Source organism: Trichechus manatus, unplaced genomic scaffold, assembly GCF_000243295.1.
Source record: "Trichechus manatus latirostris isolate Lorelei unplaced genomic scaffold, TriManLat1.0 scaffold00004, whole genome shotgun sequence".
NCBI classification, from domain to species: Eukaryota; Metazoa; Chordata; class Mammalia; order Sirenia; family Trichechidae; genus Trichechus; species Trichechus manatus.
In genome coordinates this window covers 22,128,722-22,142,228 of record NW_004443940.1, presented here as the reverse complement: position 1 = coordinate 22,142,228, position 13,507 = coordinate 22,128,722, and the positions used below count along the sequence as shown (strand labels likewise).

At 40.1% G+C, this 13,507-nt stretch overlaps 2 protein-coding genes across 3 annotated transcripts in view; both read right to left on the bottom strand.

Annotated features, from left to right (window-relative positions):
* UPF3A (UPF3A regulator of nonsense mediated mRNA decay) overlaps positions 1-6,841 on the bottom strand; it is a 36,120-nt gene extending 29,279 nt beyond the window's left edge. Inside the window, exons 1-5 of one of the 2 annotated variants that reach the window (XM_023733607.1) lie at positions 6,593-6,841; positions 5,137-5,243; positions 3,432-3,538; positions 396-494; positions 126-275 (exon numbers count right to left, since the gene is read on the bottom strand). In XM_023733607.1, coding sequence (XP_023589375.1) covers positions 126-275; positions 396-494; positions 3,432-3,538; positions 5,137-5,243; positions 6,593-6,841 — 712 coding nt within the window. The remainder of the gene's footprint in view (positions 1-125; positions 276-395; positions 495-3,431; positions 3,539-5,136; positions 5,244-6,592) is intronic. The other variant, XM_023733613.1, reaches the window with a different exon arrangement.
* A 2,949-nt stretch (positions 6,842-9,790) lies between these two features.
* The window catches only part of CDC16 (cell division cycle 16), a 38,485-nt gene continuing 34,768 nt past the window's right edge, over positions 9,791-13,507 (bottom strand). The window contains exon 17 of the mRNA XM_023733593.1: positions 9,791-13,500. The gene's annotated coding sequence lies outside the window, so the exon portion shown is untranslated. The remainder of the gene's footprint in view (positions 13,501-13,507) is intronic.

Here is a 13,507-nt window from a genome sequence, read left to right as displayed (position 1 = left end):
GCCACCTTGCCATCATTTTTGTCAAACTGGAAAATACTCTACATTTCTGCCAAGCCTGTAACAAGTTTCAATTGTTTATAATAATCATGGAAAAGGAGAAAAAAGTACATACTCTAAAAACATACATCTCAATACAGTAGAGAGAAGAAATGAGCGAAACAGACCAATGAGCTCTCTTGTCTTTGCCTCTATCTCTCCCAGAAGAGTTTCAGGACTGGCACTAGTTTTCTCTTCCTCCTTACAGTAAGCTTCTAAAAACTTCTTATAGTCTGGGTCTGTAAATTAAAAAAAGAAAACAAGGAAAATACTCCTCTACCTATATGGGAGAGAAACGCTATCTGATCGGTATGTTTAATTTGGTAGTTTCATAATCCAGTATTTAAAAAAGAGCTTACCATCTTCAATGCTTCCCGTTTTGGCATCTTTTTTCTTTAGCTTTTTTTTGGATATCTTTTGGAATGGAGCAAATTCTACCACTGCAGGGTATTCTAACCCTTTAATAGAAAACAAATTCCAAAAACCATTCAGAAATTCTACTACATTCATTGTGGAAAATAACAATGTAGTTTACTTACAGGGTCAAGTGTAACAATGATAACGTATTATTACTGCTTTAAATTATAATCTAATTATATTTTCAGGCACCCTTGGCATGTTAAATTCCAGATTTGAACAAAGGATAAACTGGTAACAGGAAGAGTAATTATTTATTAAATAAAACAATTCATCACACTGTAGTAGTGGTTATATGACTATATACATTCAAAATGCATTAAACTGTACATTTTAAAAGGGTGAATTTTACCATATGTGACATATACCTCAATAAACCTGGTCCCCTCCAAAATTAATTTAATAAAAAATACCTTTAAATAGTCGGAGTCTTGGTGGTGCAGTAGTTAAGAGCTACGGCTGCTAACCAAAAGGTCAGCAGTTTGAATTCACCAGCCGTTCCTTGGAAACCCTACGGGGCAGTTCTACTCTGTCCTATAGGGTCATTATGAATCAGAATCCACTTGACGGCAATGATTGTTTTCAATAGTCAGGCCTGTTAGTTACATTTTTTAAAACTTTCAGTTTTTAAAAAGTTAATTCAATTATCAATCTGCTACATGAATTCAAGGAAATTACTTTTAGAGGAGACACATGGCTTTAAAAAGGGACTTAAAAAGGATACATATAATATTGCAGGTAAGTTTGCTCCAATTAGCAAAGTTTAGAATGGAAGTCACTAGAAACTGGATTTTGTTGTTATGTGGGGGAAAACCAACACACACACACACACACACACACACACACACACACACACACACACACACACACACACTTTCACTAAGAGAATCTGCTACATGCTTAATCAAGAAATGGAACGCTAATACCTCAGTACTAAGCCTACTGAATAATCACTTTTAGACTTGGTAGTAATGGTCAGGTGATTATGATATTGTACCGCTTACTAATCTGGAAAACATGTTTGTGCTAACCTCACTATTGAGAATAAAGTCAAGAACCGAGAAGAAAGCAAGTCTTTGGACCTGCAGGAACAATGTCTGATCCACTGTTGCATCCACAATGCCTACTGCTGTGCCTAGTACGTAGGAGGTACTTATTAAATCAGAATTGAATGAATTACCGAATAGATGAACATAGAATAGTTCAAGCATTAAACTTCCCTTTCCTAAGGTTTACACACACAAAGAAACAATCTTTGATGGTTACGAGGGAGGGGAGGGGAGGGGATAGAAAAACTGTTACTAGACAACAGATAAGTGGTAACTTCGGTGAAGGGTAAGACAGTACACAATACTGGGGAAACCAGCACAACTTGTACAAGGCAAGGTCATGGAAGCTCCGCAGAAGCATCCAAACTCCCTGAGGGACCAAATTTGCTAGGCTGAGGGGTGTGAGGACCATGTTCCCAGGGAATATCTAGCTCAACTTGCATAACACAGTTTATAAAGAAAATGTTCTACATTCTACTTTGGTAAGTAGCATCTGGGGTCTTAAAAGCTTGTGAGTGGCCATCTAAGATATTCTACTGGTCTCACCCCTTTGGAAGCAAGGGAGAATGAAGAAAACTAAAGACACAGGGGAAAGATTAGTCCAAAGGACTAATGAACCACAACTACCGTAGCCTCCACCAGACTGAATCCACTACAGCTGAATGCTGCCCGGCTGCCACTGTCGACCGCGCTGACAGGGATCACAATAGAGGGTCCCAGACAGAGCTGGAGAAAAATGTAGAACAAAATTCTAACTCACACAAAAAAGACCAGACTTACTGGCCTGACAGAGACTGGAGAAACCCCAAGAATATGTCCCCTGGACACTCTTTTACCTCAGTACTGAAGTCACTCCTGAGGTTCAGCCTTCACCCAAAGATTAGACAGGCCCATAAAACAAAACGAGACTAAAGGGGCACACCAGCCCAGGGGCAAGGATGACAAGGCAGGAGGGGACAGGAAAGCTGGTAATAGGGAACCCAAGGTCAAGAAGGGAGAGTGTTGACATGTTGTGGGGTTGGTAACCAATGTCACAAAACAGTATGTGTACTAACAGTCTAACGAGAAGTTAGTTTGTTCTGTAAACCTTCATCTAAAGTACAGTAATAAAAAAAAAAAAGGAGAAACAAAACAAATAAAAAAAAACTTCCTTTTCCTCACAGGAAAAACCTTTCAGCCCTTTGCCTACTTACACTTTAACAATCTTTTCTAGTTTGTTACCCCACAGTGGAAGAGAAGGAGAAAAATCAATCAGTAGTGGGGGTGGGAATGGAGTGGGAAGAGGTTGGTTGGTGAGGAGAGGGTAGAAGGCAATTTGCCGTTAAAGGAATACAGACTTGACAGCAGCGAATGCAATAGCTAGCAGTCAGACAGGAGAGGAGGAGAAAGATGTAAGAACCCAAAAAGGATAGGGAAGTAGAACCATTTAGAACAGGAGTAAATAGCATGATGCCTGCAGGCAACACTCTAACAACAATCAGTAACTGATGTTCATTATTACAATTCTCTCCCCCATGACGTCATGAAGAAATGGTAAGATTATGGACAGTACTCTATTTACTATGACACAGAGTAAGTGTATAATACGTTTTAGAAAATGTTTATCAAACACAGGCAAAATAATATAGTCTTAGGACATAAAAATGTAAAGTTCAGCTACCCGGAAAATTCATTCATATAAAATCTTCACTCCCCAATAATAATATATGAATGGGTTGTCACTGCTACATAGAATTGCTAGAGTCCTCTTGGTTTACATATAACTTTAATTTTTAATCTCAGAACACAATCACAGTAACAAAATCAAAATTTATGAACTTACTTTAGATTAGTATCTGAGAACATATTAATTAAATTTCACAATATTCCAGCAAAACTTCATTAATATACTGAGATTATAATAAGGAATCAAAAAGCCAAAGATCCAACCTTTACTGTCAATGAAGATATATCCATCAAAACGATCTCTAAAGAGAAGGATGTCATCAGGATTTCTAAAATTAATGTATGCTCTTGAGTAGAGATGAGGATAAAGACTGAAATAAGAGATAACGGTTAGTAAAAAATACACGACTTCTTTAATTTTGTGTTTTTCTTTTCTTGATACAACAGTCTACTTCAGATAAAACCTTTATACCAAAGAATCACGTCTCAGTTATTTTTAATAATCTGGATATTCTTTGGGTGAGGGGGGGAGTTAACTGAGATATTTTTAGTGACTTGGGAGAGGCAATTTAGGGTCAGTTCCTCTACTGCACAAAGCCAGGATTAAAATACTGGTCTTCAGAGATTAAGACACCAAAGAAAAGGTTATTTCTACATTATGCATCACAACTGGCATAGAACTCTAATCATGATTTATTTATAGAAGCAAATACTATATTTTAAAAGAGATTCTTTACTAATTTAGAGAACACTTTTAGGTATTCTAGGAGTATTTACCGTAGCACATGCTACAGAATTGAAAAGGTTCACTGGGGTCTACTGGAAGAATTAAGCCTTTCCCTCTGTCCCACAGCCACCCAGTTTCCTTCATAGAAAGGTGGTTTCAATCCATGTTACAGATGAGAACACTGAGGCTCAAAGAGATTAGGTACTTGTAGAGGGGTTGGTGGAGCCCTGGTGGTGCAGTGGTTAAGAGCTTGGCTGCTAATCAAAAGGTCAGCAGTTTGAATCCACAAGCTGCTCCTTGGAAACCCTACGGGGCTGTCCTATAGGGCAGCTATGAGTCAGAATTGACTTGACGGCAATGGTTTTTTTTGGGGGGGAGCGGTTTAGAGGGTATGGTTAGTTAAAATGTGGAACTGGGATTCCAAACTGGGTCATTCTAATTCCCAGGCTCGTCCTCTTTTAATGATACCAGTGTTCTCCTAAACTTTAGTCATTGGAAAACCATCTTTGTTTTTTACCGTATCTGTGTTTTCCTGTTAGTAATATTTTTCTCTGGACTTTTTTTTTTTTAAAACTTAAATGCATGCATTTATTCAAAAGGAAAGTTTATGTGACTACCATAAATGGGAAATCATGATAACGAAGGTAATAATACAGTGAAAAATCACTAAATTCTAGCTGCACTGTTGTCTGTTAAAGGTCTGAGCTGAGGTCGCCTCTCTGTTAAGAGGGAGACTAGGAAGTGTTAAGGTGATACTAGAGTCAACCCATTACCAACTGTAAAAGGGAAATGAAAAAGATACAGCTTGGTGGGGGGAGGGTGTCAGTGATGGAACGGAGCACAAGGGGCTTATGGATCCTGGAAATATTCTGCTTCTTTATCTAGATGTCAGTTACACAAGCTTGTCCACTTGTGAAAATTCTTCAGGTTATGCATACATGATTTACACACAGTTTACTTTAACAAGCTACATGAAATAAGTTTCAAAAATTAAGTAATGTAAGTCTATTTTTCCTTTTATACTCTCGTGGTGACAGTAGAAGTACATTCCAAAATTCTATTTTACAAGAATTTAATACTCTGCCTAATTAGAAGTAACTTGCAAAAATAAAGGCACTGATTTCTGGGGGCATTTGGTAGAGAATATGGAAAAGAGGATGACTTCCATTATCTATAATAACTGCCCATCAACTGACAACACCTCTCAGCTTTTTAATGTTGAAGCTTCAAGTTTCTCCTCACCTAAGATTGGCAGTACAGAATTCAAAATAATCGTGCGCAGGAAGCGGATGTAGCTGCTCTTCCAGCTGCTCCTTGGTGAGACTGGGAGGGAGCCGCCGAATGACAACCTAAGGAGCACCAAGGTAAAACCGACACTGACTGGACTTTGTTTTCACTATGAATGTATTACGTGTCAAATGCTGGAATGTCTGATCACCTATGTTAATGCACAGAGGAAAATCTACACCAGGAGTCCAACATAAACACACACTGAAGAAAGATTAACATGTACATGCATGGAGAACATGGCTGTCAAAGGCTACAGAGGGCTGAATGACTTAAAAGTTATCAGTGAGGTCAGAAAAGGCAGTGCATAACACAGTTCTTTTTCATGTAAGCATTTCAGTACTACATCAAGAAAACTGCTGCCATGTGATATGTACTGTTTGTGCCAGAATTGAAAAATAAAATCTTCTCCACACTCTTACCTGTACTAGAAAGTAATATGAGAAGGTAAAACACATGCAGAGAAATGCAAGTAATAAAGGAAAGCTGTATTTGTTCTCGCTGCCAATAGGAGATCTTGGACAGCTTCATGATCTGCAGCGCTTTCGATGCCTGTGGTGGGCACTTTCGCCTCTCCTATCTGTATTACCTGGTGGTTCTTTCTCTAACGTTCATCCTTCTCTGTCTCTTATGCTAGTAATATCAGGATCATCTGGTAATACTTCCTGCAGTAGCCACGTCCAGTTCTGTCTCTGGAAATCTTTACTCGATTAGATCAGGGTGTACCAGCCTTCTGAATGTGACTCTACCAACTAAGCAATCATCTACCTCCGTGTGACCGGTATGGGGACTTCTCAGCAGTCTCACGCTTCAAATTTCGAGGCGTCTTTAAATCCTATCTGGAGGGGTGGTCATTAGTAAGAATGTCGGTTTGGAACCGAAAATAGTGATGGGGCGGGAAGGAGGGAGGGGTGGAAGGAGGAAAATTTCTTGCTCTGAACACGCTGCCTGATGGTAGTAAGCCAAGGATTTTGAATCCATCTCAAAAATATGGTGCACTGGTTAAGAGCTCGGCTGCTAGCCAAAAGGTCAGCAGTTTGAATCCACCAGCCGTTCCTTGGAAACCGTATCGGGCAGTTCTACTCTATCCTATAGCGTCTCTAGGAGTCGGAATCGACTCGACAGCAACGGGCTTAGCTGTTTTGAAATATATTCACAGAACTTAAATGACTCTTGTTCCTCTGTAAGTCAGAAAAGACCAAGTCAGGAAGTGCAGGAAACTCTGTCTCCCTCAGCGTCCCCTTCCCCAGCTCCTGTCGGTCGCTTATCAGAGGGCGGGCGCTCCCTGCTGGCGCGCGACCCGCCCGGGCGCTCTCCGGGGTCCTGAAGGCGTCCCATCCCGCCTCTGTCCTCGCCCCGCCCCCTCACCGCCCCGCCCCCCCTCAGTCCTCGCCCCGCCCCCTGCCCGGACCTTGCTCAGAAGCGTCCTCTTCTCCTCGCGTGGTTTGCCCGCGCCGCTCCCGCTACCCCCACAGCCAGAGGTGGAGGCCGACTGCGTTTCGGGCTCCCGCCGCGGCGACTCCCAGCGGAACTGAATCTCCATGGCCGGCCCTCCGCGGGGGGCGGACGCTGACAGCTTCTCCCTCCCACTCGAGCCCCGAGTAGCCACTGCAGCCCCGGTCGACCCGGCCCCACCGGCCGCCTCCTTCTCCGAGCGCATCTCGTACGCACGTCGGAGCCACCGCCTCCCCGCTCCCCAGCCCCGAGAGGCCGACCGAAACCTCGCGAGAATGCCACGCTCCCGCCGCCCGCGTCCCGCTCGTCACTGCCCCACGCCCCGCTTGTCACTGCCCCACGCCCGCGCCTTTGCTGGTCTGTCCGTCAGGCCCAGCAGCACGCCCACATCCGGGCGAAGAGAACGGAGGGAGGGAGAGAGACAGGCGTGTGCCACGAGGCCGAGGGCGAGAACTTCGGCGTTCCTTAGAAGACTCTGGGGCTAGCTACCAGAGGTTGACACAGTGGCTTCAAGTGGGGCTCTGGGGCTCGCACTTTTCACCTAGCACCCCAGGTACGCCTTGACAGTGGTCCTGCGTGCAGGTCACTTTGAGAAACACTGGTTTACAGAGATGGTGTGGAGACAGCTGAGGCTGCATCCGCTTTCCCCATGCTAGAGGCCGGGAAACTAGAAGGAAGGAGGGAGTAAAGTCATCTCCTCTTTTTAGCTTCTTTGCCCCTAACGGTTCAACTGGTCAGGTGACAGGCACAACTCCATAGAAATTCAGAACCAGAATATTTGGCGTAAGCAGGATCTCGTAAAAATGGCTCTGCATTGCTGAATCTCAGTTCCCCAAATAGTAGGCTAAACATAGAAGGCTGTTTGGCTAAACATTCCTGAAAATACGTGTGTTTAATAAAATGTTTCTTATTTTCCAAAGATATCTGAACATTTTATTAAAGAACAGCAATTACAGTTAAAAAAGTCCGGTGGCTGACGCAAATTGGTACATGGCTTTCCTATATAGGATAAAATAAATGCTTCCAAAAATACGGGGCCTTAAGGTTTTCCAATACCATCTTTATTCAACTCTTTAAGGCTTTCAATTAAACTGGGTTCACATTTATTTTTTACAAGCATGCAGGCAGTAACACTTTTCATTACAGTCATTTAGAAGTTATTTTTAAATTCCATGTGGGTTTTTTTTTTTTTGCTATTTTCTCATTTTTTAATTTATAACACACTTCTTTCAAGAGTTTCAAGCCCACACACAAAATGTGACTAGAGAATGGAGTAGTTGAGGCATCGAGAGATTAAGAGATTTACAGGGGTCACTGGCAGATTACTGGAAGCAAATCCAGGTTTCTTAACTCAATCCGGTACTTTATCCTTTAGCCACTATCTATGATCACATTTGATATATGGTATTTTCAACAGGCCAAAAGGCTCATAAAGCAGTTCCAAAACTGAGTTCTCTAAAACCCCACAAAGATGGCCAGGAGCTGTTTTCAATAATCCACAAAATCTAAAGAAACACTATTAGAAATGCACCTATGACAAGGTGGCACAGACTAGGTCAATAGTTTTTTTTCCTTTTGTCTCAAATCAACTTGGTATATGATAAAGCTATGTTAATCAAAACCTCTGATGGTATGTTATCTTTGATAAAAAGTGGGAAAATGTGATTGCCAGACAAAATCTTTAATTTATAGCATGAGAGGGAAGAAGGAGCAGAATAATTAAAAAGGGTTGCTGACAGCAAAAAAAAAAAAAAAAAGTGGAAACAATTTATTTTTAAATTTGGAATGTTTCAGCAGTCTTTAAATACAGAACATGTATTTTGAATGTTTTTGAAACTACTCTCAATTTACTTGCAGGTCTTCCCTCGCTAATTTCTAAATATTTTTCAAATTAAACTATCACTGAACTCAGGATTTGTTTTTTAGTAATGTTTCCAAATTGGGATAATAAAAAGGATTCTGAACCTCACACCTTCTGTCCATAAAACAATCTTATTGAAGCACTTTTGCTCCAAAAGAATTCCTTTATTACTGAGCCAAAAGCCACAAAAATTATCAAGTGGGAGGAAAGAACTTGTTCCCATTTCTCATTAGGTCAAATCATAGACAATGTCTTACGATACTTCTTGTGTTCATATTTTGTCTCCCACCACTACTATAAAGCCAAGACTTATGCCATGCCCTCTGCTTAGAATGTTCTGTCCACCTTTCTTAAGCTCTCTCAGACCAACAGAACACCCCTTCAGTCAAGGTGAGGGCCCTTCATTTGAGCTTCCACAGAACCTTGAGCATACCTCCATTTCTCTATTTACTACACTGTATTCTAAGGGTTGAGGTACTTTCCATGCAGCCCCCACCCAGAACTGGGACTTCAATGAAAGCAGAAACTATGAATTTATTCATTTCTTCATCCCCAGCCTAGGCCTGTATCTGGTACCTAACAGGTTCCTACATGATAAGCTCTTTCAGGACAAGTATATCATATTTCTTTGTCTTTTTCAAGACTTGGCCCATTTCTTTTCCTTCAAAATATCTAAAGTATATTCCCTGTATATTGAAGGGAATTGAGTGTCTAGAAAAAAAACCTTACAGTTATATATGGCCAATTGATTTTGATAAGCATGCCAAGACAATTCAATGGAGAAAAGCAGTCTTTTCAACAAATGGGGCTGGGATAAATGGATCTCCAAATATAAAAGAATGAAGTTGGATCCCTAATACACAACACAGGCACACACACACTAAAATGGATCAGAGATTTAAATGTAAGAGTTAAAACTATAAAACACTTAGAAGAAAACATGGGAATACATCTTCATGAGCTTGAATAAGGCAACTGTTTCTTAGATATGACACCAAAAGTACAACAAATAAATTGGACTTCATAAAAATTAAAAACTTTTTTGCTTGTAAGGATATCATCAAGAAAATGAAAAGACAACCCACAGAATGGGGTTTTGCAATATCATATATTTGCAAATCATATATCTGATAAGAACCTTACAACCAGAATATATAGAGAGCTATTAAAAGTCAATAATATAAAGACAAATAACTCAATTAAAAAATGTGAAAAAGATCTGAACAGACATTTCTCCAAAGAAGATACACAAATGGCCAATAAGCACATGAGAAGATGCTCAACATTATTAGTCATCAGGGAAATGCAAATTAAAACCACCATGAGATGCCACTTCACACCCACTAGAATGGCTAGAACCAAAAAGGACAAATAACAAGTGCTGGTGAATATGTAGAGAAATTGGAATCCTCATATACTGCTAGTGGGAACACAGAATAGCACAGCTGCTTTGGGAAACAAAATGGAATAGAATAGTATTCAGCCATTAAAAGGAATAAAGTACTGATACACATTATAATACTACCTTGAACCTTGAAAATATTATGCTAGGTGAAAGACACCAGTTATAAAAGGCCACCTATGGTATGATGCCCTCTCTATGAAATGTCCATAATAGGCAAATCACTAGAGACAGAATGTAAGTAGAGGGTTGCCTGTGACTGCGAGAGAGGGGATAGGAAGTGACTGCTAATGGGTACAAGGTTTCTTTTTGGGGTGATGAAAGCATTTTAAAATTAACATGGTGATGGTTACACAACTCTGCATATATTAAAAACCACCCAACTGTAAACTTTAAATAAGTGAATTGTATGGTATGTGAATTTTATCTCAACAAAGTTAAAAAAATCAAATCTCATTTCTTTTTCCAAATGATAAGAATGTGTATTTCTTACGAATCTGGCTAGCAAAATACCCAAATATTTTTTCCCAGTAGCTACCACTGTCCATGTTTTAAGACCCCTCTGATTTTTCACTATTATTTGTAACTAGTATTCTGATAAATGGTTTCACAAAAATTATAGAATTTTAGAATTCAGGTTTGCCAGATAAAATTATTCTTTAAATACAATTTTTTTGAAATACAAATTTCAAGATATAGTGAACAAAATACACTCATAAGCTTACGATTTTATGTGAGAAAATGAGAAAGTAAGTGTGTTACAAAGAAGTCTAGCTTCTTACACACTACCCAACCTGTGATAGTCTATGTATGCACAGACCTTTACGCCGAAGCAGAGCAGCAATAAATTATCTGCAAACGTTGGAATGAATATGGCTCTGGGGTAAACGACTGCCCTAGAAAGACTACACTCTACAAGGTAACCCATGTCTAATTGGTAGACAGCAGTGATTTCAAGAAGCTGGTGACCACAGCATTTCACCTCAAATTTTACTTTGATGATAACAATATGGCCACTTGACAGTTGGCGAGGACACATTTTTAGGAGACTATGCAACATAAGGAGCCCTGGTGGCGCAAATGGTTAAGCAGCTCAGTTGCAAGCCGAGAAAGGTTTGGCGGTGCAAACCCACCCAGCGGCTCCGTGGCAGAAAGACCTGGAGATTTGCTCCCGTAAAAATTACAGCCTAGAAAACCCTATAGGGCAGTTCTACTCTGTCACGTGGGGTTGCTATGAGTTGGAATGGACATGATGGCACCTAACAACAGGCAACATTATTGGAGAATTGGGTAATAACAGAAACAATACTTGGCATACAATTAGACGTTACCTTTTCTTTACACTCACTGAAGTCGCACACATCGGTGTTAACGCTATTGCCGATCTCAGATGTAGCTTAGTCAAATTTCTTGAAGCTTTTCCCTTTTAAATTTGAAAGCACTGTCACTTCCCAGGAGTCACTATCCACAAATCTCAAAATCATTACAGGTGATCAATGAGAAAACAAAATGAAAAAATAACTTCTGGGCAGGCAAGACAAATGTGAAAAACTCAGCACTTTATTAACAGAATACCTTCACTTTTACTTATTTTTAAAATAATTATTTTAAGTTCAGTCATTTGATTTTCTAGTCCCAGCAAAAAAGAGGGAAGGCATAAAAAGCAGAAGCATGTTATGTCCGACAAAGACAGAAAAACTGTAAGAAAAGAAAAATGAAAACTCAAAATCATCACTTTAAATCTAAATGGCAGTAAGCAACCAAAATGGTCTCTGAATGCATTACTGCATTAAAATCCAATGCAGTAACTGACACTCGCTGTGATGAAGTTTAGTGATTTCCAAAGGTTAAACTAAGAGAACAAGGTTTGAATGCCAGCTCTGCCACCTGCTGGCTGTGTGATGCTGGACGAGTCACATAACGTGCGGCAGAGTCCTCGTCTGTACAACAGGTGCAATAAAGCTTTAATGAAAAGATTTACTAGAGTTAGCACGTGGAACAATGACTGGTCCTCAAGAAATGAGAGCTATTATTATTCTGCTTAGGAAGACAGAAAATATATGGAATACATTTTAGAAAGCTTAAGATGAAAAGTTTTGGTGTTGAAGGGACTGTTTCGGGTACCTGGAAAGTTAGTTTGTGTACAATACCTTATTTGTCAATGATGCTATGAATAAATGTCTTGGAAAAACTATACCTTTCTATGAAAAAGCAGGATAATACGTCCTCTAATGAGCACTTGAAAGGAAGGATTTTCAACAAATGAAGCATATAATCCTCTTTACTGGAATAACTTTTAAAAAAAAAAATGAGTAGGAAGTTGTATTTATTTGAGTTTCAGGGCTATCTTTAAGAACATCTGAGTTGTTTACCTGCACAAGCGAGGTTTATCAATTTAGCACAGTCATGAGAGATTCAGTTTTCTTCTTCTTGAAGTAGAAAAATTTGTTTATAGGATCTTCATAATTATCATGTCAACAAAGCACAAAATTAAGTTTTACAGACTTGAGGAAATTTTTATAATCAAGTTACTTCTTTTGCATCGTTGTTGTTTTGTGCCATCGAGTTGATTCTGACTCATGGCGACCCCATGTGCTAAGAGAACTGCTCCGTAAGGTTTTCTTGGCTGTAATCTTTATGGAAGCAGATCATCAGGGCTGTTTCTTCTGTGGTGCTGCTGGGTGGATTCGAACTGCCAACCTTTTGGTTACCAGCGGAGCACAAACTTATTGCACCATCCAGGGGCCTTCTATTGCATTAGTCCTTTCTAAATCTCTTCTCAACCTGCCCATTTCCCCGAGTTCCACTGCCACCAACTTGAACTAAGCCCACATTAGCTTACTAGCTTCTGTGCATCTAATTCTAACCTATTCTTCTATGGCAGCCAGATTCATCACTTAAATAGACATAGATGTTACTTCCCTACTTACAACCAGGGCTTTGAACCGGTTCATTCCAGTTCAAACCCCTCTTGAGAATTTGCATTTCCATCCCAGATATATTGAATCAGAATCTACATTTTAACAAGATCCCTGGGTGATTCTTACGTATAACTTCCCGGGAACTTGTCAGAAATGCAAATTCTCAGTAAGGGTTTGAACTGGAATAAACCGGTTCCAAGCTCTGCTTACAATCCCGTAACAGAAATCCTTCACAACAATTACAAGGCCTTCCAATCTGCCCACTGTCCACCATTGCTCAGCCAGTCTCTGCTCCAGCCATTTTGGATTATTCCATTCCCATGGGAGTGTCAATCTTCTATTTGGTCCCACCTACCCTATCCCCACACAGTCTTATTCTTTATGACTTAGCATAGCTCAAAGGTCACCTTCTCAGAGACCTTCTTTGACCATCCCTCTCACCACTCCTCTGACACACACAAACACACACAGCTGAACGTGCTCCAGGAGCACCTGGGGTTTCCATGTGTAACACTCTTCACACTGCCTTGTAATTTGTCGAATGTCTGTATTTCAGAGTACACGTTCCCTGAGGAAAAGCACCATGTCCATCTTGTTCACAGTTGTATCCCCAGGACTAAGCAGTTGTGGACTGATTACACATCCAATTAAACAATAAATCAATATATGAAAAGTCATGCCTATTTG